The sequence below is a fragment of the Phyllobates terribilis genome, unplaced genomic scaffold (assembly GCF_046119375.1).
Source record: "Phyllobates terribilis strain yellow unplaced genomic scaffold, ASM4611937v1 Scaffold_35__1_contigs__length_13245226, whole genome shotgun sequence".
NCBI classification, from domain to species: Eukaryota; Metazoa; Chordata; class Amphibia; order Anura; family Dendrobatidae; genus Phyllobates; species Phyllobates terribilis.
In genome coordinates this window covers 6,743,495-6,768,201 of record NW_027362795.1, presented here as the reverse complement: position 1 = coordinate 6,768,201, position 24,707 = coordinate 6,743,495, and the positions used below count along the sequence as shown (strand labels likewise).

At 46.2% G+C, this 24,707-nt stretch overlaps 1 protein-coding gene across 1 annotated transcript in view; it reads left to right on the top strand.

Moving 5' to 3' along the window:
- The window catches only part of LOC141182626 (uncharacterized), a 34,266-nt gene that overhangs the window by 6,411 nt on the left and 3,148 nt on the right, over positions 1-24,707 (top strand). Inside the window, exons 2-6 of the mRNA XM_073660790.1 lie at positions 9,654-9,793; positions 9,923-10,102; positions 10,175-10,298; positions 10,382-10,479; positions 10,676-10,766. Coding sequence (XP_073516891.1) covers positions 9,725-9,793; positions 9,923-10,102; positions 10,175-10,298; positions 10,382-10,479; positions 10,676-10,766 — 562 coding nt within the window. The 5' untranslated portion in view covers positions 9,654-9,724. The remainder of the gene's footprint in view (positions 1-9,653; positions 9,794-9,922; positions 10,103-10,174; positions 10,299-10,381; positions 10,480-10,675; positions 10,767-24,707) is intronic.

Here is a 24,707-nt window from a genome sequence, read left to right as displayed (position 1 = left end):
GTAATGCCCCCATTATGCCCCTTATGCAGTATGTATGATGCCCCCACACAGTGTATTGCCCAAATTATGCACCTTATGCAGTATGTATGATGCCCCCACTCAGTGTAATGCCCCCATTATGCCCCTTATGCAGTATGTATGATGCCCCACACACAGTGTAATGCCCCCATTATGCCCTTTATGCAGGATGTATGATGCCCCCACACAGTGTAATGCCCCCATTATGCCCCTTATGCAGTATGTATGATGCCCCCCACACAGTGCAATGCCCCTTATGCAGTATGTATGATGCCCCCACACAGTGTAATGCCCCCATTATGCCCCTTATGCAGTATGTATGATGCCCCCACAGTGTAATGTCCCCATTATGCCCCTTATGCAGGATGTATGATGCCCCCACACAGTGTAATGCCCCCATTATGCCCCTTATGCAGGATGTATGATGCCCCCACACAGTGTAATGCCCCCATTATACCCCTTATGCAGGATGTATGATGCCCCCACACAGTGTAATGCCCCCATTATGCCCCTTATGCAGTATGTATGATGCCCCCCACACAGTGTAATGCCCCCATTATGCCCCTTATGCAGTATGTATGATGCCCCCCACACAGTGTAATGCCCCCATTATGCCCCTTATGCAGGATGTATGATGCCCCCACACAGTGTAATGCCCCCATTATGCCCCTTATGCAGTATGTATGATGCCCCCCACACAGTGTAATGCCCCCATTATGCCCCTTATGCCGTATGTATGATGCCCCCCACACAGTGTAATGCCCCCATTATGCCCCTTATGCAGTATGTATGATGCCCCCCACACAGTGTAATGCCCCCATTATGCCCCTTATGCAGTATGTATGATGCCCCACACACAGTGTAATGCCCCCATTATGCCCTTTATGCAGGATGTATGATGCCCCCACACAGTGTAATGCCCCCATTATGCCCTTTATGCAGTATGTATGATGCCCCCCACACAGTGTAATGCCCCTTATGCAGTATGTATGATGCCCCCACACAGTGTAATGCCCCCATTATGCCCCTTATGCAGTATGTATGATGCCCCCATTATGCCCCTTATGCAGGATGTATGATGCCCCCATTATGCCCCTTATGCAGGATGTATGATGCCCCCACAGTGTAATGCCCCCATTATGCCCCTTATGCAGGATGTATGATGCCCCCACACTGTGTAATGCCCCCCATTATGCCCTCCTGCAGTATGTATGATGCCCCCACACAGTGTAATGCCCCCCATTATGCACCTTATGCAGTATGTATGATGCCCCACACAGTGTAATGCCCCCATTATGCCCCTTATAAAGGATGTATGATGCCCCCATTATGCCCCTTATGCAGGATGTATGATGCCCCCCACAGTGTAATGCCCCCATTATGCCCCTTATGCAGTATGTATGATGCCCCTACACAGTGTAATGCCCCCATTATGCACCTTATGCAGTATGTATGATGCCCCCACACAGTGTAATGCCCCCAGTATGCCCATTATAAAGGATGTATAATGCCCCCACACAGTGTAATGCCCCCATTATGCCCCTTATGCTTTATGTATGATGCCCCCACACAGTGTAATGCCCCTTATGCTTTATGTATGATGCCCCCACACAGTGTAATGTCCCCATTATGCCCCTTATGCAGGATGTATGATGCCCACACAGTGTAATGCCCCCATTATGCTCCTTATGCAGGATGTATGATGCCCCCACACAGTGTAATGCCCCCATTATGCCCCTTATGCAGTATGTATGATGCCCCCACACAGTGTAATGCCCCCATTATGCCCCTTATGCAGTATGTATGATGCCCCCACACAGTGTAATGCCCCCATTATGCCCCTTATGCAGTATGTATGATGCCCCCACTCAGTGTAATGCCCCCATTATGCCCCTTATACAGTATGTATGATGCCCCCACACAGTGTAATGCCCCCATTATGCCCCTTATGCAGTATGTATGATGCCCCCACACAGTGTAATGCCCCCATTATACCCCTTATGCTGGATGTATGATGCCCCCATTATGCCCCTTATGCAGTATGTATGATGCTCCCCACACAGTGTAATGCCCCCATTATGCCCCTTATGCAGTATGTATGATGCCCACCACACAGTGTAATGCCCCCATTATGCCCCTTATGCAGTATGTATGATGCCCCCCACACAGTGTAATGCCCCCATTATGCCCTTTATGCAGGATGTATGATGCCCCCACACAGTGTAATGCCCCCATTATGCCCCTTATGCAGTATGTATGATGCCCCCCACACAGTGTAATGCCCCCATTATGCCCCTTATGCAGTATGTATGATGCCCCCACACAGTGTAATGCCCCCATTATGCCCCTTATGCAGTATGTATGATGCCCCCCACACAGTGTAATGCCCCCATTATGCCCCTTATGCAGGATGTATGATGCCCCCACAGTGTAATGCCCCCATTATGCCCCTTATGCAGGATGTGTAATGCCCCCATTATGCCCCTTATGCAGGATGTATGATGCCCCCACACCGTGTAATGCCCCCCATTATGCCCCTTATGCAGTATGTATGATGCCCCCACACCGTGTAATGCCCCCCATTATGCCCCTTATGCAGTATGTATGATGCCCCCACACAGTGTAATGCCCCCCATTATGCACCTTATGCAGGATGTATGATGCCCCCCACAGTGTAATGCCCCCATTATGCCCCTTATGCAGTATGTATGATGCCCCCACACAGTGTATTGCCCCCATTATGCACCTTATGCAGTATGTATGATGCCCCCACACAGTGTAATGCCCCCAGTATGCCCATTATAAAGGATGTATGATGCCCCCACACAGTGTAATGCCCCCATTATGCCCCTTATGCTTTATGTATGATGCCCCCACACAGTGTAATGCCCCCATTATGCCCCTTATGCTTTATGTATGATGCCCCCACACAGTGTAATGCCCCCATTATGCACCTTATGCAGGATGTATGATGCCCCCACACAGTGTAATGCCCCCATTATGCTCCTCATGCAGGATGTATGATGCCCCCACACAGTGTAATGCCCCCATTATGCCCCTTATGCAGTATGTATGATGCCCTCACACAGTGTAATGCCCCCATTATGCCCCTTATGCAGTATGTATGATGCCCCCACACAGTGTAATGCCCCCATTGTGCCCCTTATACAGTATGTATGATGCCCCCACACAGTGTAATGCCCCCATTATGCCCCTTATGCAGGATGTATGATGCCCCCCACACAGTGTAATGCCCCCATTATGCCCCTTATGCAGTATGTATGATGCCCCACACACAGCGTAATGCCTCCATTATGCCCTTTATGCAGGATGTATGATGCCCCCACACAGTGTAATGCCCCCATTATGCCCTTTATGCAGTATGTATGATGCCCCCCACACAGTGTAATGCCCCTTATGCAGTATGTATGATGCCCCCACACAGTGTAATGCCCCCATTATGCCCCTTATGCAGTATGTATGATGCCCCCATTATGCCCCTTATGCAGGATGTATGATGCCCCCACAGTGTAATGCCCCCATTATGCCCCTTATGCAGGATGTATGATGCCCCCACAGTGTAATGCCCCCATTATGCCCCTTATGCAGGATGTATGATGCCCCCACACTGTGTAATGCCCCCCATTATGCCCCTTATGCAGTATGTATAATGCCCCCACACAGTGTAATGCCCCCCATTATGCACCTTATGCAGTATGTATGATGCCCCACACAGTGTAATGCCCCCATTATGCCCCTTATAAAGGATGTATGATGCCCCCATTATGCCCCTTATGAAGGATGTATGATGCCCCCCACAGTGTAATGCCCCCATTATGCCCCTTATGCAGTATGTATGATGCCCCCACACAGTGTAATGCCCCCATTATGCACCTTATGCAGTATGTATGATGCCCCCACACAGTGTAATGCCCCCAGTATGCCCATTATAAAGGATGTATAATGCCCCCACACAGTGTAATGCCCCCATTATGCCCCTTATGCTTTATGTATGATGCACCCACACAGTGTAATGCCCCTTATGCTTTATGTATGATGCCCCCACACAGTGTAATGTCCCCATTATGCCCCTTATGCAGGATGTATGATGCCCACACAGTGTAATGCCCCCATTATGCTCCTTATGCAGGATGTATGATGCCCCCACACAGTGTAATGCCCCCATTATGCCCCTTATGCAGTATGTATGATGCCCCCACACAGTGTAATGCCCCCATTATGCCCCTTATGCAGTATGTATGATGCCCCCACACAGTGTAATGCCCCCATTATGCCCCTTATGCAGTATGTATGATGCCCCCACTCAGTGTAATGCCCCCATTATGCCCCTTATACAGTATGTATGATGCCCCCACACAGTGTAATGCCCCCATTATGCCCCTTATGCAGTATGTATGATGCCCCCACACAGTGTAATGCCCCCATTATACCCCTTATGCTGGATGTATGATGCCCCCATTATGCCCCTTATGCAGTATGTATGATGCCCCCCACACAGTGTAATGCCCCCATTATGCCCCTTATGCAGTATGTATGATGCCCACCACACAGTGTAATGCCCCCATTATGCCCCTTATGCAGTATGTATGATGCCCCCCGCACAGTGTAATGCCCCCATTATGCCCTTTATGCAGGATGTATGATGCCCCCACACAGTGTAATGCCCCCATTATGCCCCTTATGCAGTATGTATGATGCCCCCCACACAGTGTAATGCCCCCATTATGCCCCTTATGCAGGATGTATGATGCCCCCACAGTGTAATGCCCCCATTATGCCCCTTATGCAGGATGTGTAATGCCCCCATTATGCCCCTTATGCAGGATGTATGATGCCCCCACACCGTGTAATGCCCCCCATTATGCCCCTTATGCAGTATGTATGATGCCCCCACACCGTGTAATGCCCCCCATTATGCCCCTTATGCAGTATGTATGATGCCCCCACACCGTGTAATGCCCCCCATTATGCCCCTTATGCAGTATGTATGATGCCCCCACACAGTGTAATGCCCCCCATTATGCACCTTATGCAGGATGTATGATGCCCCCCACAGTGTAATGCCCCCATTATGCCCCTTATGCAGTATGTATGATGCCCCCACACAGTGTATTGCCCCCATTATGCACCTTATGCAGTATGTATGATGCCCCCACACAGTGTAATGCCCCCAGTATGCCCATTATAAAGGATGTATGATGCCCCCACACAGTGTAATGCCCCCATTATGCCCCTTATGCTTTATGTATGATGCCCCCACACAGTGTAATGCCCCCATTATGCCCCTTATGCTTTATGTATGATGCCCCCACACAGTGTAATGCCCCCATTATGCACCTTATGCAGGATGTATGATGCCCCCACACAGTGTAATGCCCCCATTATGCTCCTCATGCAGGATGTATGATGCCCCCACACAGTGTAATGCCCCCATTATGCCCCTTATGCAGTATGTATGATGCCCCCACACAGTGTGATGCCCCCATTATGCCCCTTATGCAGTATGTATGATGCCCCCACACAGTGTAATGCCCCCATTGTGCCCCTTATACAGTATGTATGATGCCCCCACACAGTGTAATGCCTCCATTATGCCCCTTATGCAGGATGTATGATGCCCCCCACACAGTGTAATGCCCCCATTATGCCCCTTATGCAGTATGTAGTATGCCCCCACACAGTGTAATGCCCCCATTATGCCCCTTATGCAGGATGTATGATGCCCCCACACAGTTTATTGCCCCCATTATGCCCCTTATGCAGGATGTATGATGCCTCCACACAGTATAATGCCCCCATTATGCAGGATGTATGATGCCCCCCACAGTATAATGTTCCCCCACTACCGCCTGAGGTTTTACAGTTGGAATATTCCCTCTGGGATTGGTTTTCCCTTTGCCTGCTCCCCTCAATGTAGACCCTCGAGCATGTATACAGGCATGTAGGGGAGCAGGCCTTACTAGATATCGAGGCTTTGTACAGTAATATTCCGCATGAGGACGGTATCAGAGGAGTAAGACATTTCTTGAAATCGAGATCAATAGAGTGTAGCAGACATAATGACTTCATGGAGGATCTTCTAAAATTCACTCTTACTCATAACGTCTTTCTTTTTGACAGGAAGTACTTCCACCAGCTCAGGGGTACTGCGATGGGGAGCCCCTGTGCCCCCTCATATGTTAACCTTTTCCTGTGCTGGTGGGAGGAATCCACAATATTCAGGGATGATGATAAGTGGTGGCATCCAAATATTGGGGTATGGTACAGATATATTTACTACATTTTTATCACCTGGTCAGGGACGAGTGAACAATCTTTTGAATTTGTCAGGGAACTCAACATCAATAGAGTGGGCCTTAGATTTACATCTGAATTTAATTATAATAATTTTTATTTTTATAGCGCCAACATATTCCACAGCACTTTACAATTTTAGGGAGGACTTATACAGACAATACAGACTTTACAGAATAAGCATAACTCAGATATTAAAAGGAGTGAGGGCCCTGCTCACAAGCTTACAGTCTATAAGGAAATAGGGGAGACACAAAAGGTAAAATGTACATATATTGTATAATACCGCCTTAATATACTAAATAGGGTAAGTACATAACACTACATGAACTGGTCGCCAGCCAGTATGTGTACAGTACAGACAGAGGCTATTCAGTGCATGGATGGTATGAGCATGATTTTGAAGAAAATTTTAATATGGGCCAAAACTGGGACAGTTAGATAAGTGTGTTGAGGTGATAGGCTAGTTTAAAGAAATGGGTTTTTATGGCACGCTTAAAACTGTGGGTATTGGGAATTAATCAAATATTCCTGGGTAGTGAATTCCAAAGAATTGGTGCAGCATGCGAGAAATCTTGGAGACGGGAGTGGGAGAATCGGATTATGGAGGATTTTAGTTTTAAGTCATTAGCAGAACGGAGGGCACTGGTAGGGTGGTAGACTGAGACGAGGGAGGAGATGTAGGGCGGTGCTGAATCGTGGATAGGTTTGTGGGTAAGAGCAATAAGTTTATATTGAACTCTGTATTGGATGGGCCATCAGTTAAATGACTGGCACAGGGAAGATACATCGTTGTATTGGTTGGTGAGGAATATGACCCTGACAGCTGCGTTCAGGACGGATTGGAGAGGGGAAAGTTTAGAAAGAGGGAGACCGATAAGTAAAGAGTTGCAATAGTCCAGACGAGAATGAATAAGAGCTACAGTAAGAGTTTTTACCGAGTCAAAGGTAAGAAAATTTCTGATTCTAGAGATGTTTTTGAGGTGTAGAAGACACGAGCGAGCAAGTGATTTGATGTGAGGAGTGAACGAAAGGTCTGAATCAAGTATGACCCCAAGACAGCGGGCATGTTGCTGGCGAGTAATGATGGAGCCACAAACAGAAATGGCAATATTGGGTACAGGTAGGTTAGTGGAGGGAGGAAATACGAGTAGTTCAGTTCTTGACAGATTCAATTTTAGATAGAGGGAGGAAATAGTGTTAGAGACAGCTGAAAGACAATCACTGGTATTTTGTAATAATGCAGGGGTGATGTCCGGAGAAGAGGTGTATAATTGGGTGTCATCAGCATAGAGATGGTACTGAAAACCGAATCTGCTGATTGTTTGTCCAATAGGAGCGGTATATAAGTAGAAAAGAAGAGCGTCTAGGACTGATCCTTGAGGAACCCCGACAATAAGGGGAAGGGGAGAAGAAGAAAAGCCAGCAAAAGACACAGTGAAGGAGCGGTCAGAGAGGTAGATCCACAGTGTCAAATGCTGCAGAGAGATCCAGGAGAATCAGCAGGGAGTAGTGACCATTAGATTTGTCTGTTAGTAGATCATTAGAAACTTTAGTGAGTGCAGTTTCAGTAGAATGTAAAGAGCGGAAACCAGATTGTAAAGGGTCAAGAAGGGAGTTATCTGAGAGATAGCGGATTAGACAGGAGTGGATCAGTCATTCCAGGTGTTTAGAGATAAAGGGAAGATTGGAAACAGGTCTGTAGTTAACAGCACAGTTCTGGTCGAGGGATGTTTTTTTAAGTAATGGATGTATGCTGGCGTGTTTAAAAACGGAGGGAAAAATACAAGATGAGAGGTAGAGGTTGAATATTTTAGTTAGGTGAGTGGTGACAGCTGGAGAAAGGGACTGAAGGAGATGTGAGGGAATAGGGTCACTGGTGCAGGTGGTAGAGCGAGAGGAAGAAAGGAGCCTTTTCACTTCTTCTTCCGTGACTGGTTCGAAGTCAGAAAATGAGCAAGATGCAGTGTTGGAGGGAGGAGCATGCATAACATTTGGGGATTGAGAGAAAATTTCCTATCGGATATGGTCAATTTTTTCTTTGAAATAATTGGCCAGATCGTCAGTGCTGAGGTTGGTGGTTGGGGACTGTGCTGTTTGATTAAGAAGAGAATGAAAAGTGTCAAACAGGTGTTTAGGATTATTGGAACATGAGATGATGAGGTTGTTAAAGTAGGTTTCTTTGGAGAAGTGAAGGGCGGAGTTATAAGTTTCAAGCATAAATTTATAATGGAGGAAATCTTCGGTCAGATTAGATTTTGTCCACAGCCGTTCAGCACACCTGGCGCACCGCTGAAGAAAACGTGTTTGCAGCGTGTTCCAGGGTTGTCGCCATCTGTGCCGAGTTGTTCTCTGTGTAGGAGGTGCAGCTTCATCCGGGGCGCATTGCAATGTTTCGTTATAATGCTTCAGTGCAGAGTCAGGGCATGAGATGGAGGAGATTGGGGCCAATGATGATTGCAACGTTTTCATAAATTTCTGGGTGTTAATGGCATGTATATTTCTGTAAGTGTGGAAAGTGGGGGTGTCTTGAGCAGGGTGACAGTTCTTGACAGAGAATGAAAGAAGGTTGTGATCAGAGCGCGGAAGAGGAGAGGTAGTAAAGTCATGCATTGAACAGAGCCGGGCGAAGATCAGGTCAAAGAATATTTCCATCTTTATGTGTAGGAGAATTAGTAAGCTGTGAAAGGCCGAAGGAGCAAGTTAGCGATAAAAGATGAGTGGCAGATGGGGAGAGGGAATCGCCAATTGGGATGTTAACAAGTCTCCCATGATGAGGGTGGGGGATGTCATAGGATAGAAAGTTTGGAAGCCAAGTGGCAAAGTGATCCACAACCTGATGGGAGGGGCCCAGAGGGCGATACACAACTGCCACTCGCAGGGAGAAGGGCCGGTAGAGTCTGACTGTGTAGGCCTCAAAAGAAGGGAAGAAAAGTGAGGGTACTGGGGGGATAACCTGAAAAGTACATTTTGTTTAAAGGAGCAGACCAACACCAATTCTTACCAGTTGCTTTTCCTGTATGTACTGATCAAGAAGGATTGTAATGGGACTCTAGAGACACTCATCTACCATAAACCTTCAAGCACTAATAAACTATTGAAGTGGGATAACCACCACCATCCCCATAAAAAGAGGAAAACCCAAGGGCCAATTTTTACAGTTAAGAAGGTACTGATCGAATGTCACAGATTTTAATATACAGGCAATAGACCTGAACTCCAGATTAAGGGATAAAGTGTACTCATGGTACATTTTGGATTCCGCATCATCGTTTGCAGAAAAATGGTCTTATCCATCAGCTTATCTTTTTCTCATTCAGATCTCTAAAATACCGGATCCTCTCAGTGAAGATCGTCTATATAAGAAAATTTTCCTGATTTATCCAGGAAAATGATGGACAAGATGGTGGAGAGGATATTACACCTCACCCTAGAGATCCTCTTCCGGATTACTGGAGAGGTGAGAGATTCTGATGACGTCACATTACATCATTCTTATCTATGGGAATAACAGATGAACAGAACTGGAGAGGTGAGGACTCTGAAAATGTCTGTAGTGAGATTTATTAATGTGTCTCTCCATAACTAGGATTACACAGTAGTGAAGAAGACCTCTAGTGAGCACTGTCAGGACCCTGTGTCTGAGGAATGGGGAAGACCCCTGAGCCCAATCACAGGGCCTCCACCTCACCCCCTGATACATGAGGGCATCAATGACCAGAAGATCCTAGAACTCACCTACAAGATGATTGAGCTGCTGACTGGAGAGGTGAATCATGGGACATTATACAGTAACGCTATGGAGTGATTAGGTGCTTGACGGTATCATTGTATGTGTCAGGTTCCTGTAAGGTGTCAGGATGTCACCATCTATTTCTCAATGGAGGAGTGGGAGTATTTAGAAGGACACAAAGATCTGTACAGGGACATCATGATGGAGGTTCCCCATTCCCTCACATCACCAGGTAATAGACAGCACTAAATACACACGGCCTATAATTATCTGTATGTAAAGAATGAATTCAGTCCCTGTATGTGTTTCCTCCAGATCTATCCAGTACGAGGACAACACCAGAGAGATGTCCACGTCCTCTTCTTCCACAGGACTGTAAACAAGAAGATCCCAATGTTCCTCAGGATCATCAGGTAGATGGAGAGAAGGTGTCATGAGATTTCCCCTATGATGTGTAAACGGCTGTAAAGGTCATGTCTTCAGTTTTGTTTTATCCACCATTATTATGTTTTATATTTGTGTTATGAGAATGGTGGAGATAACAGGATTAGAGCCGATCAAACTTGTGACTTCTCCTTCTGTCTGTGACTTTTATAGTATTTGTTTCAGGGTGAAGATCTGACCCATATTAATACTACAGAAACATATGTGAGGGGTGATGAGCGGTGTAAAGAGGAGATTCCTACATATGACTACCCAGGTGAGTAGTAACCACTAAATACAGAGAAGTCACAGATTCTTCTCAGTCACCGGCTGTGGCTTCTTTATCAGTGGTGTGGTCCGGCCATATCACAATCGTGTGATCACCATTTTGCCGCTAGACCACAAAATTCTCCTCCGTCCGAAAATATTCAAATTACTTTGTGTAATTGTGAAAGCCCTTTTCTATAGAACTTACAACCTGGAGGATCCACCTACTCCCTGGGATTAGGAGACGCTGACCGTTACCTGCCCAGATCTGTAAACTACAAAGCCTAATGACAGCGTGTGTAGAATGTGCTGACAAGTTAGAAAATCACTTGAAGAAAAATATTATGATGGGTCTGTAAGAAAAAGTGGAGTGTAATGATGCTGTTGGCTTCCTAGATCCCTGATATCTTATTGGATGAATCTACCTTCTCTCCCTTCTGTGCTGCTGAATGTGCTCTTTATGACTGAACTTCACTTTTATGATCGACAACATTAAATGTGCAGTGAGGGCTGAGTGTGAATTTCTGTACAATAACAGCGGAGTTTCCCTTTATCCTGAGTTTTCAATTTCTTTTAAAACCAACTAACTTCAAACAGGATTGTGATAAACTACATAAAAATCATTACACCTGTGCCATGATATATCTCTAAGCTGTGCGTGGCTGATGGCTGTAATATACATTTATTCACGCCTGCAGGAGATGTGGTGGCTCCAGCCCTGGTTTCATGGATTCACTCCACATCATAAATAGTATTGGGCGAATTTGTTCGGCATTTCGAATTCCGGTTCCTGTTCGGGGTTCCAGCTTGTTCGCTCCAAATGGTCAACCATAAATGAGTGCTACTCCAGTTTAGTGTTGGATTTCTCCCTTCATACATACGTTGTTGTTGGGGATGTTACATGTTTTTATATTCTTTCTTTTTTTTACAGGTTCATTCTGTATGATAGTTTGATTGTGGTGGGATCGGCCTGCCTCACTTATGTGAGTCTGTAACTCCCTGGTAGTGTTGAGCCACCCCCGTAGTGTTCGAGTTCGGTTCGGTTCGTCGAACACCCGTGTGTTCGCCGAACTGTTCGTCGAACTGTTCGTCGAACACCGTTAAAACCAATGGCAGGCAAACAAAAACACATAGAAACACATAGAAAACACCTTCAAAGGTGTCCAAAAGCTGACAGACTGCTCAGAAGACACAACTAACACATGGAAAAGTGACAAGTACATATAGTCATGCGAAAATAAAAGAGGTGGAGGAGTAAAAGGAGGGGGAGACACAGATATAGGCATGTCATGCCCTTCTAAAATCCAAAAAGTGAGAAGCCGACACGTTCAGTCCGCTCCTGCCCGTGCCACCTCCGTGTCGCCGGGTTTGTGCCAGAGCCGTGGTGAACCCTGACGGCCAGCCCCCCTCTCCCAATACTGGTGCCTGTCCGCTGGTGGGTCGAGCGAGCCCCCCTGTGGTGGAGGCAGCTCTAAGCTTTTTAATTTAAATTGTCTCTCTAATTTGAATAAATACACTTTAAATCCATTTACAAGGATCTATTGGAGGGCAAGTCTCATGCCAGCAGCCGCGTAATTCCAGCTCCAGTAGCGTCCACTAAAGCTGCTGCAGTTAAAAAGCTTTTATAAGGATCGAGCTCGGCTGTCCACCGCAAGGCATCCTACTGCCAGTCCGAGCCCCTATGCCTTGGGGTGCCTCCTGATGCTCTTCACTGAGTATCCCGTGGTCCCGAAGCATTTCCTTTGAAAAAATGAAGTGTCCAAACTACAGGTGGTGTAGCTTGCTTAACAGCCGGGATAATCCGCTGACTAGCAGACCCTGCTACTAGGCACAAAGTATTTCCTGGGCTAGATGCAGTTAAAAATTTGTAATTAGATACTCTCGTTGGATGCTGAGAAAGCATTCCATAGAGTCTCCTGGCACGCCATATATGATTCTCTTAAAAAGCTTGGGGTAGGGGTCTAGGGTACCCTTTTATAGCCAAAATCACGGCCCTGTATCGCAATACGTCACCTAGGCTGAAGATAAATGGAACTGTAGCACCCTGAGGGCTCGGTTGCTACAGAGGTATTGCACCTCACCCAGAGGTGTGATATCTCACTCTCAGGTAAGGATGTAGTGTGGATCAGGACCCGACACCTGCATGCATTACACCACATTGCCGTGGGGCAGGGCAACCAATATGCCCCTGAGATGGGCACGACAGTCCCTGTCCCTGGCTGGAGTGGGGGGAGGGAACACTGAGGAAGGGGAACCCTGTAGTGCAGGAGCAGGGAGGAAGCAGTTCCTGGGTGCATTGAGAAGGGAGTATAAAAGGTGGGCACCATCTTAGTTCAGTGCAGAGAAGTCTGAGCAGAAGTGGCAGGGAGCAGGGGCTCTGCATGAGCTCTGCTCCGGAGGCGGGCCTAGTAACAGAGGCCCAGGCCTGTAAGAAGCAGAAGGAAGGAAGAGGAGCGGAGAAGGCTCCAGGAACGAGGAACGAAGGGATCTCAGGGGTGTGGACGGGCGAGTCGCCACCGCACGCCCGAATCCACCTGCGTGGAGGGGTCAGGCCAAAGGGGGAGACCGGTCCCCGAAACTAGTGGAGGCAGGAAACGACTCTCAGCTAGAAACAGGAGGCTGTGACATTTTATGTGGCGCAGCCCCTCGCTACACCCGCTAGGAAGGCACCACATAGGGTCAGGGAAACTGGCGCCAAGTTTACCAAGAGGAGGCCCGAGGCAGCCGGACAGAAGGGTTGGTAAGAAAGGCCAGACAAAGGACACACAAAGGGGGTCCTGTGAAGCACTCCAAAGTTATCTGGGAGTTGTCTGAGCCCCTCACCTGGTGAGCACAGTACGACGTGGGCAGCCGTTACCTGCAGACGTGGTCTGGATAATAAGAACTGTGAGTAAAGGCCCTGGACTGCATCACTGACTCCGTGTCGTTACTGCTGCTGCCCTGCACCATCACCCCCATCCTCCGCATACACTGCCCTGAGGCTATACTCCTCCCGTGGGGAGTTATGCTACGCTCTGCTGCACCCACAACACCAGCCTCAGCGGTCTGCCCTGGAGCGGCGGTTCACTCTGACCGCAATCCATGGGTGGCGTAGTCGGACATTTAAACATCAAAACCACATAAATAGTTCCGCCACTGGTTTGACCGCCCTGAGCCACGGAACCGGGTTGCCGCCACGGAGACTACAACCACCAGCATCCACCAAAAAGGGTCCGGCTCCGGGTGTCCCAAGGCCCAGGGGGCGCGTCAGAACATTTTCATCACCTTTCACAATCACCAATGGGACAAGGCAGGGATGTTCTCTGTCCCCTCTCTTATACATCCTAGTGACGGAGCACCTGCTCTCATCAATTCGCCATAACCCCAATATTAGGTGGATTGAGGTGGGAGGCACCGAGTACAAGTGCTCTCTATTTGCTGATGATGTCCTAGTATATATCACTCAATCACATATATCCATCCATGCTGTTATGGCTGAAATAGATCACTTTGTTACATGGTCAAATTTTAAAATCAATGCAGCGAAGTCTGAGGCCCTCGATGTCTCCCTCCCCAAATCCATACAGGATTCCATCCAGTACAACTTTCCCTTTGCCTGGCCCTCACAGGGTATCAAATACTTAGGAATTCCTATTCATAGAGACCTCTCCCATCTATGTTATCTTAATTTTGGGCCCTTTATTGAACAACTCCATACAGACCACGGTTGGCAAGTTAGAACTGTAAGATTCACTACGTGAACCACTGGTGTTTTGTGGAAAAGCACATGTACACTGTGTTCCAAATTATTATGCAAAAAGTGTTTAGGAGTGATAAGGGAAGAATTTGTTTGTTTGTCAGTTAAACTCATTGATGGTGATGTGTGTCAGGGCTCTTTATATCACTGTAAGCAATTGCAGACACCTGTGCTAATTAGTTTGGCAGGTGTGTCCAATGAAAGGCAAGACTACTTAAGAAGGCTGTCTCACATTATTAAAGCAGCCTACATTTTCTGCCAAAATGGGAAAGAAAAAGGATGTGTCGGCTGCTGAGAAGCAACAAATTGTGGAGTGTTTAGGTCAAGGCATGACTACAATCAACATTGTGCGATGATCAGGATGAAGTGTCTTGGCAATCAAGAAGTATGTAGCTGATTCACAGTACACACGTGTGCGTGCTGATAAGGGCAAATTGAGGACTCTTTCCTACAGGCAATTACGTCAGGTTGAAAGAGCAGCGGCAAAAAAGCCTTGTCATAGCAGCAGACAAGTTTTTGAAGCTGCTTGTGCCTCCAACGTCCCCCGAACAACAAGATGCAGGGTCCTTCAGAGGTTTGCAGCTGTGCATACGCCATCCTGTCGACCTCCTCTATCCACTTCACACAAGCAGAAACGGCTCCAGTGGGCCAAACATTACATGAAGACTGATTTCAAAACTGTTTTGTTCACGGATGAGTGCCGTGCAGCGCTCGATGGTCCAGATGGATGGATTGGAGGATGGCTGGTTGATGGACACCCCACGCAAACACGGCTACAGCGCCAACAAGGAGGAGGTGGAATCATGGGGAGAGAGATTGTCGGCCCCTTTAGGATCCCTGAAGGCGCTAAAGATGAACTCCATAATGTATGTGGATTTTCTCAAACAGCACTTCCTGCCATGGTTCAAGAAGAAGAACCGTGTATTTCACAGCAAGATCATTTTTCTGCATGATAATGCACCATCTCATGCTGCACATAAAACATCTGCATCTCTGGCTGATATGGGCATAAAAGGGGACAAACTTATGGTGTGACCCCCATGCTCCCCTGACCTCTACCCCATTCAGAACCTTTGGAGCATCATTAAAAGGAGTGTCTATGATGGCGGGAGGCAGTTCACATCTAAGCAACAGCTCTGGGAGGGTATTCTGTCCTCATGCAAAACAATTGAAGCAGAAACCATCCAAAACCTGACAAATTCAATGGACGAGAGAGTTCAGAAGCTCCTTTCGAACAAGGGGTCCTATGTGAAAATGTAACATCACCTAGAATAAAGTTTTGAGTTGAAAACTGTTTGATTTCAGTTTCTAACAACCTGCTAATGCTTATAATTTCAAAAATGACCATTTTTTTGGTCTTTATTAAAATGAAAAGGTTGATCGAAAAGTTTGGGGGATCTAAGAGTGTGGCAACCCAGTAGTCATGATTACTTCGAATTCTGACAATATGAGGGTCATGCTGCAGGTAGTGCAGCAAGAAGGCACTTATGTGTCTTGCGCATCTCGGAGCCCCAAAATTATTTTCCGGGCTAGATGCAGCTAAAAATTATTATTCATTTTAAATCTGGTGAAGCTTTAGTATAGATGGCCTAATAGAATCAGTGCTGCACACTGCTACAAAGCCCAAATTATTTTCCAGCCAAGATACAGATAAACATGATTAGTAATTTGAAAGCTTAAAACGGTTGGTAGGGTGATTTTAACCAATCATCAAGCTTTTACTCTCCCCAGGATGACACAGGGGTAGAAAAGTCGTTTCGGATCCATGATTTGTTCATCTTTATGAACGTGAGTCTGTCTACATTATCAGTGGAGAGCCGCGTGCGCTTATCTGTCAGCACACCACCAGCAGCGCTGAACACACGTTCAGACAGAACGCTGGCTGCGGGGCATGACAAGATCTCCAAGGCGTAAGTGGCTAGCTCCGGCCATTTATCCAGATTGGAAGCCCAAAAAGAGCAAGGGTCCAGTGACACAGTCATGGCTTCAATGTTTACTTGGAGATACTCCTGTACCATCGTCTCTAGGCGTTGACGATGTGTCAGACTTCTTGTCTCCTGTGGCCTTGCAAAGGATGGGCTAAAAAAGTGGTGAAATGATTCCGCAAAATTGATGTTACCAGCAGATACTGTGGTTCTGTTACGGTTTGAGTGCTGAACACTTGACGGTCCCACGGTTGGCAAGTTGGAACTGTGAGATTCACTACGTGCACCACTGGTATTTTGTGGAAAAGCACATGTAAGATTCTGCAACAGTCATAGAATCATAGAATCATAGAATGTAGAGTTGGAAGGGACCTCCTGGGTCATCTGGTCCAACCCCCTGCTCAAAGCAGGATTCACTAAATCATCTCAAACAGATGTCTGTCCAGCCTCTGTTTGAAGACGTCCATTGAAGGGGAACTCACCACCTCTCGTGGCAGCCTGTTCCACTCATTGATCACCCTCACTGTCAAAAAGTTTTTTCTAATATCTAATCTGTGTCTCCTCCCATTTAGTTTCATCCCATTGCTTCTAGTCTTTCCTTGTGCAAATGAGAATAAAGATGATCCTTCTACAATGTGACAGCCCTTGACATATTTGTAGACAGCTATTAAGTCTCCTCTCAGTCTTCTTTTTTGCAAGCTAAACATTCCCAAATCTTGCAACCGTTCCTCATAGGACATGGTTTGCAGACCAGTCACCATTCTGGTCGCTCTTCTCTGAACTTGCTCCAGTTTGTCTATGTCTTTTTTAAAATGTGGTGCCCAAAACTGTACACAGTATTCCAGATGAGGTCTGACCAAAGAGGAGTAAAGTCCGATAATGACTTCACGTGATCTAGACTGTATGCTTCTGTTAATACATCCCAGAATTGTATTTGCCTTTTTTGCTGCTGCATCACACTGTTGACTCATGTTCAGTCTATGATCTATTAGTATACCTAAGTCTTTTTCACATGTACTGTTGCTTAGCTCTATTCCTCCCATTCTGTATAAGCTTTTTTCATTTTTATTGCCCAGATGTAGTACTTTGCATTTTTCCCTGTTAAAAACCATTCTGTTGGTTGCTGCCCACTGCTCCAGTTTATTTAGGTCTTTTTGAATCCTCTCTCTCTCTTCTCTAGTATTAGCTATCCCTCCTAGCTTTGTGTCATCAGCAAATTTAATCAGTTTACCCTCAATTCCTTCATCTAAATCATTGATAAAGATGTTGAACAATACAGGTCCCAGGACGGAGCCCTGTGGTACCCCACTTGAGACATTCATCCAGCTGGATGTGAAGCCATTTACAACCACCCTTTGAGTCCGATCACTAAGCCAGTTATGAATCCACCTAACAGTTGCCTGGTCCATTGCATACTTGGTCATTTTTTCAATAAGGATGGTGTGAGATACTTTGTCAAATGCTTTGCTGAAGTCAAGATATACTATATCTACAGCATTTCCCTGATCCACCCAGTCAGTGATTCTGTCATAGAAGGAAATTAAGTTAGTCTGACATGACTTGTTCGTTACAAACCCATGCTGACTCTGGTTAATCACTTCATTCTTATCCATGTACTTACCTACATGTTGTTTAATAATTTGTTCAAAGATCTTTCCTGGTATAGAAGTCAGACTCACCGGCCTATAGTTCCCTGGGTCCACCTTCTTCCCCTTTTTGAAGATAGGAACAACATTTGCTCTTCTCCAGTCTTCTGGGACTTCTCCTGTTCTCCAAGAATTTTCAAAGATTATGGAGAGTGGTTCTAAAATTTCTTCTACGATCTCCTTCAGTACTCTGGGGTGTAATTCATCTGGACCTGGAGACTTGAACTCATTTATGTTAGCTAAATATTCCCTCACAATCTTTCTGTTTACAGATAACTTGGATTCTTCTATTCCTTTAAAACGACAGTGAAGATCAGTTGATGATACATTTTCTTTCTGAGAGAAAACAGATGCAAAATAGGAATTAAAAAGTTCGGCCTTCTCAACATCCTCTCTTACCATTTCTCCATTTTCATCCTGTAAAAATCCTATAGCATCTTTGACTTTTCTTTTACTTTTGACATACCCCCAAAATCCTTTTTTGTTGCTTTTGACATCTCTTGCAAGCCTTAATTCATTGTCAGCTTTAGCTAACCTGATACGTGCCCTACAGGATCTGCAGACTGCATTATAATCTTCTTTAGATATGCCTCCCTCTTTCCATTTAATAAACATTTCTTTCTTTCTTTTTAGCATGTGTTTAAGTTCTGTGTTCATCCATCCTGGTTTCCTTAAATGCTTCCCATTCTTCCTACTTTTCGGGATTGTTAACGATTGTGCTTTGAGAATCTCAGTTTTAAAAATTTCCCATCCTTCCTGGACATTTTTGTCCTTAAGGACATCCAGGCGTTGGATCCCTCCTATTCTCTTTCTGAGTCTCTTAAAATCTGCCTTTCTAAAATCTAACCTTGAAGTTTGAGTCTTCACATGTCTTCCTCCTCTAGTTATCGAAAATTCTATAATAGCATGATCGCTGCCTCCTAGGGTCCCAGCCACCTTTACCTCCTCAACCATTTCATCCCTGTTTATAAGGATTAGATCCAAAGTAGCAGATCCCCTTGTTTTCTCCCCTACCTTTTGGAAGATGAAGTTGTCAGCAAGAGAGGATAAGAATTTGCTTGACCTGTTAGTTTTACTTGAGAGAGATTCCCAACAAATGTCTGGATAGTTGAAATCTCCCATGACCACTACGTCATATTTTTTTGAGAACTTGGTCATTTGATACATAAAGAGTTCATCCATATCTTCAGCTTGCCCAGGTGGCCTGTAGTAAATGCCTACAATGGTGTCCTTTCCGTTGTTCTCTCCATGTATTCTTACCCAAACAGTTTCCACAGAACTCCCAGTCTCTGAAACTTCAATCTCTGTGCAGATATACGCTTTTCTAACATACAATGCGACACCTCCTCCTCGTTTATCAAGTCTGTTTCTTGCAAATAAGTTGTATCCTTTTAGCCTTTTATTCCAATCATGTGTATCGTCCCACCAAGTTTCAGTGATTCCAATGACATCATATTTCTTTTCCTGCATTAGTAGTTCCAATTCTCCTTGTTTGTTGCCCATGCTTTGTGCATTTGTATAAAAACAATCAGTCTCTGCTGATACTCCTGCATGCGTGCATCCCTTTCTATGGCAGGAATAATTTCTGCAAATTTACTTTTGTACCGGGGATCTAACAGTGTGGCAACCCAGTAGTCAGGATTATTTCTAATTCTCACAATTCGAGGGTCATGTTGCAGGTAGTGCAGCAAGAAGGCACTCATGTGTGTTGCGCATCCAGGAGCACCAAGTCCCTGTTGTGTTGGTGGCGAGGTAACAATCATGCTTCCTTCCTCTGTCCTCTCCCCCCAACCTCGCACAACAGAAATGTGATCAAGGTCTCCCTCATCTGATGAGTCTTCCATCAGTTCGTCCTCCACTTCTTCCTGGGCTCCTGCACCTTCCTCACTAGTTTGGCTGCTACCATGCGCCCTGGTAAAACCATCTCCCCCACCCTCACATGCCTGCCGCCTTGGTGCTGCCGACCGTCTGGACATTGCAGATGTTAGCCCTTCCGCATACAACTCCTCCTCCTCTACTTCCTCCACCTCCTCTTGTGCCACCACCTGACTCCGAATTCTGTTTAACATGTGCTCCAGCATGTAAATCACCGGAATAGTCATGATGATAATGGCATCGTCAGCACTAAACATCTTCGTCGCCATTTCAAAACTGTGCAGAAGGGTGCATAGGTCCCTGATCTGAGACCACTCCTCCAGCGTGATTTGCCCCACCTCTGGATCTCGTTGGCCCAGGCTATACGTCAGAACGTATTGCACCAGGGCTTGTCGGTGCTGCCACAGTCGCTGCAACATGTGCAGAGTTGAATTCCACCGGGTAGGCACATCGCATTTTAGCCAGTGAAGTGGCAGGCCCAACGACTTCTGTAGAGATGTAAGTCGCTGAGCTGCGGGATGCGAACGGCGGAAGTGAGCACACAGCGACCGTGCCCTCTGCAGAAGGCCATCTAGTCTGGGATAGTGGGCTAAAAATTGCTGGACAACCAGGTTCAACACGTGAGCCATACAAGGCACGTGTGTGACATTGCCCCAGCGAAGGGCCGCACCCAGGTTTGCAGCATTGTCGCACACGGCCTTCCCTGGTTTCAGGTCCAGTGGAGACAACCATTCATGAAATTGGTTCTCCAGAGCTGACCACAACTCCTCAGCTGTGTGACTCACATTTCCCAGACATTTCAATGTAAAAACCGCCTGATGACGTTGAGCCCTACTGCCAGCATAGTAAGGAGGTGTGCAGGATCCCTTCTGCGCAGTTAGAAAGCTTGTGGCATGACCAGACAGGCTTTGGGTGCAGGTGGAAGACCGAGAGGAGGTTGAGGAGGCAGAAGCAGTGGAGGAACTTTGACATAAAGAGGATTGACGCACAACTCGTGGGGACGGCAAGACTTGGACAGCAGCCCCTTGTCCTGCTGTCACCATAGTTACCCAGTGCCCAGTCAGCGACATGTAACGCACCTGTCCATGCCTACTCGTCCAAGTGTCTGTGGTGAAATGCACCCTGTCACACACAGAGTTTCTCAAAGAAGCGGTGATGTTGTGTGCGACATGCTGGTGGAGCGCAGGCACACCTTTCTTTGAGAAGTAGTGCCGACTGGGCATCTGGTACTGGGGCACTGCGACGGACATAAGGTCTCGAAAATCCTCTGTGTCCACCAGGCGGAAAGGCAGCATTTCTGTAGCCAAGAACTTGCAGATGGTGAAATTCAACCTCTTAGCTTTCTCATGGCTAGGAGGAAATGGTCTTTTACTTGTCCACATCTGAGGGACCGAGAGCTGGCTATTGTGCTTAGAAGGGGTTGATAAGGGTGTCCCCGGCAAACTGCCGGTCTGTGAGGAAGATGCAGGCGGACATGTTAGGTTGCCTTGATCCAAAGGTGGTGCTATCGATGTCGGACAGCGCTCAACACCAGCTGGTGTTACCACCTCCAAAGAAAATGATGACCTGCCAATCACGCTGGCTGTTGCGGGTAAAGAGGTGGCAGGTCTGCGCCCCAAAACAGGTGTGACTGCTGTCCCCCCAGTCACAGAGGATGAAGAGGCCGCGGATGCACAAGATATGGCAGACGGTGGTTGGCCCGGCCGGCTAGGCCACATTGTAGCACACTGAGCTTCCCACTGCAACTTATGCTTCATGTCCATGTGCCGGTTCATGCATGAAGTACTCAAACTATGTATTTTTTGGCCTCTACTTAGCTTTTGCTGACAAATGTTACAGATAACACGAGTTGGGTCATCTTTATCGATCTGAAAAAATGCCCAGGCTATGCAAGGCTTAGCACCCATGCGACCTGAAGAGCCACCACGACTTGTGGTGAGAGGCAGAGTTGTGTTTGAGGATGCAGTTGTTGACGTGCTTCCAGTACTACGTCTCTGTCCAGGAAGGCGCAACCTGACCTCGTCGTCACTAGCATCTTCCTCCACCTCCTCTGCTGACCTCATCTCTTGGCTGACTGTGGGTTGACAGTAAGTGGGATCTCCAACCTCATCATCATCACCCTGTGCTTTATCACACCCGTCGTCCTCAGAGCCAACCTGTTCCTGCCCTGACAAAAAACTAAAGTTGTCGCTCCAATCAGGTATTTGAGTCTTATCATCGTCTTCCTCATTGTCTCCACCAACAGGAGTTACAGTTTGGGAATGAGGGTCTACATTATGGTCAGAACCTTCTGCGTCTGGTCCTGGATCCGACTCATAAAGATTCTGGGCATCAGTGCAGATCATTTCCTCGTCTGGATTCACAGAAGCGCTGGAGTCGACCTCTGATTCCCAGGCTATAGTATGAGTAAACAGCTCTGCAGACTCAACCATCTGTTCTACCTCATACTCAGACGGGCAGCTGGAGATTTGGGAGCTGTGAGGAAGCAAGTGCGATTGGGGTGACACCTTTGAGGACTGGAGTATTTGTGATGTTGAAGTTGATGTGGAGGAGAGCCCACTTAAAGGAGCACTTGATATCCGTTGAAGCACCTGCTGTTTTTGTGCCTCATCTGGAATTTGTAGCGATTGGCGTGGCCGTAAGAAAGGGATCTTATCACATTGTCCGCTAAAAGAAGTAGACATTTTAGTTTGGCTGGAAGATGGTCTTTCTTCTGCAGATGTTACTGTTGCTTTAACACCTACCCCACGGACACAACCTTTTTTCCCCTTCCCAACACGCCTATTCCCCTTTCCACCAGCAGCAGGCCTTTTTCCACTCATTTTTGTGGTTAACTAATTAACAACTCTGGAGTTGTTTGCACAAAAAAACAATGGATGGGAACCGAGCAGAGCTGAGTGGCCAAACTGTGGTATTAGGCCAAAACTATTGGCTGGGTTAGATGCAGAAAAAAATTATATTCAATTTGCAACCTGATGGAGGTCTGTATAGATGGATTAATAGAACAAGTCCCACACACAGCTAGAAGCCCAATATTTTTTCAGAGGTAGATGCAGAAAAAAATATATTCAGTTTGCAACCTGATGGAGGTCAGTATAGATGGACTAATACAACAAGTCCCACACACAGCTAGAAACCCAATATTTTTTCAGAGGTAGATGCAGAAAAAAATATATTCAGTTTGCAACCTGATGGAGGTCTGTATAGATGGATTAATAGAACAAGTCCCACACACAGCTAGAAGCCCAATATTTTTTCAGAGGTAGATGCAGAAAAAAATATATTCAGTTTGCAACCTGATGGAGGTCAGTATAGATGGACTAATACAACAAGTCCCACACACAGCTAGAAGCCCAATATTTTTTCAGAGGTAGATGCAGAAAAAAATATATTCAGTTTGCAACCTGATGGAGGTCTGTATAGATGGATTAATAGAACAAGTCCCACACACAGCTAGAAGCCCAATATTTTTTCAGAGCTAGATGCAGAAAAAAATTATATTCAATTTGCAACCTGATGGAGGTCAGTATAGATGGACTAATAGAATGATGCTATGCCCAAAAGATTTTACTTCACTAGGTGCAGTAAAAAAATTGGTATTCTATACACAGGTGGTATATCTTGCAACACAGATAGGCTACTCCACTGACTAACACACTCTGCAATAGGCCAAAAAGGATTAGCTTTGCTAGATTCAGCCAAATGCTGTGAAAAAAACTTGCACAGCACTGGCACAGACCTGCCTGGCAAAAACTGATAGGAACTGATGTAACCTAGTCCTGAAAAGGACTCCAATTACAATTAGTCTTTACTCCCACAATCTATCTATTTAAGAGCACAGACCTGCCTGATAAAAGTCGTAGGAAATGCTGTAACCTAGTCCTTAAAAGGACTGCAATCACAACTATTCCCTACTCCCAAGCTATCTGTAGATTTGTGCGAAAATTGGCTTGAAATTAACAAGGTATAGCGCACACAGCAACAGCAGTGCCGTCTAACACGCAGCTGCAGCAGTGAGAAAATGGTGGCGACGGGGAAAATGGCTTGGTCTTATAGGGCAAGGACATGTGACATACACTGCCAATGACACATGCCCTTGCTTGTGTGAAAAAAAGCACTTCGCTCCGTGTGTGCGCTGCTGATAGGCTGACAGATTGCACCTCCCCACTGTAAATGCGGGAAAGAGAAAAAAAAAATGGAGATCTTCATTGTTCCTGCAGAGATCCATCCCCTGCCCCTCCCCCCACCCCGCTGTACACTCAAGCTGCGTATTAACATTAATTTTCATCATTACTGAGAAAAAATCCAGTTATGATTTTGGTGCACGAACAGTTATCGAACATAACCTCGAACAGCCGAATTTTTCTCAAATTGTTCGTGTTCGCCGAACGGCTCGAACACCGCCCAAAACAGCTCGAATTTGAGATTGGCGAACAGTTCGAGTAGAACAACGCTCATCTCTACTCCCTGGTAGTCTTTCAAAAAGATCTCCATTGCCTCTTCCAGATGCCCAAGATCTAAATTTAAAACACCTCAGCTCTGCACTATTATAAAAAGTTCACTTTGAATGTCTATTTTTTCTTTTTGAAACTCATCTGATAGAAAATATTGTCCCTTATGATAGTTTAGATTGCTAACAGCCACCGAGCCCCATACTCCAAATACCCCAGAGAGGTTTCACCACTGGTTACTCATTTTTACTGATGAAGACTGTTCAGTTTGATCATTTCAGTAGATGTGTTATTGTGTATAGTCACAGTTTTTGACTT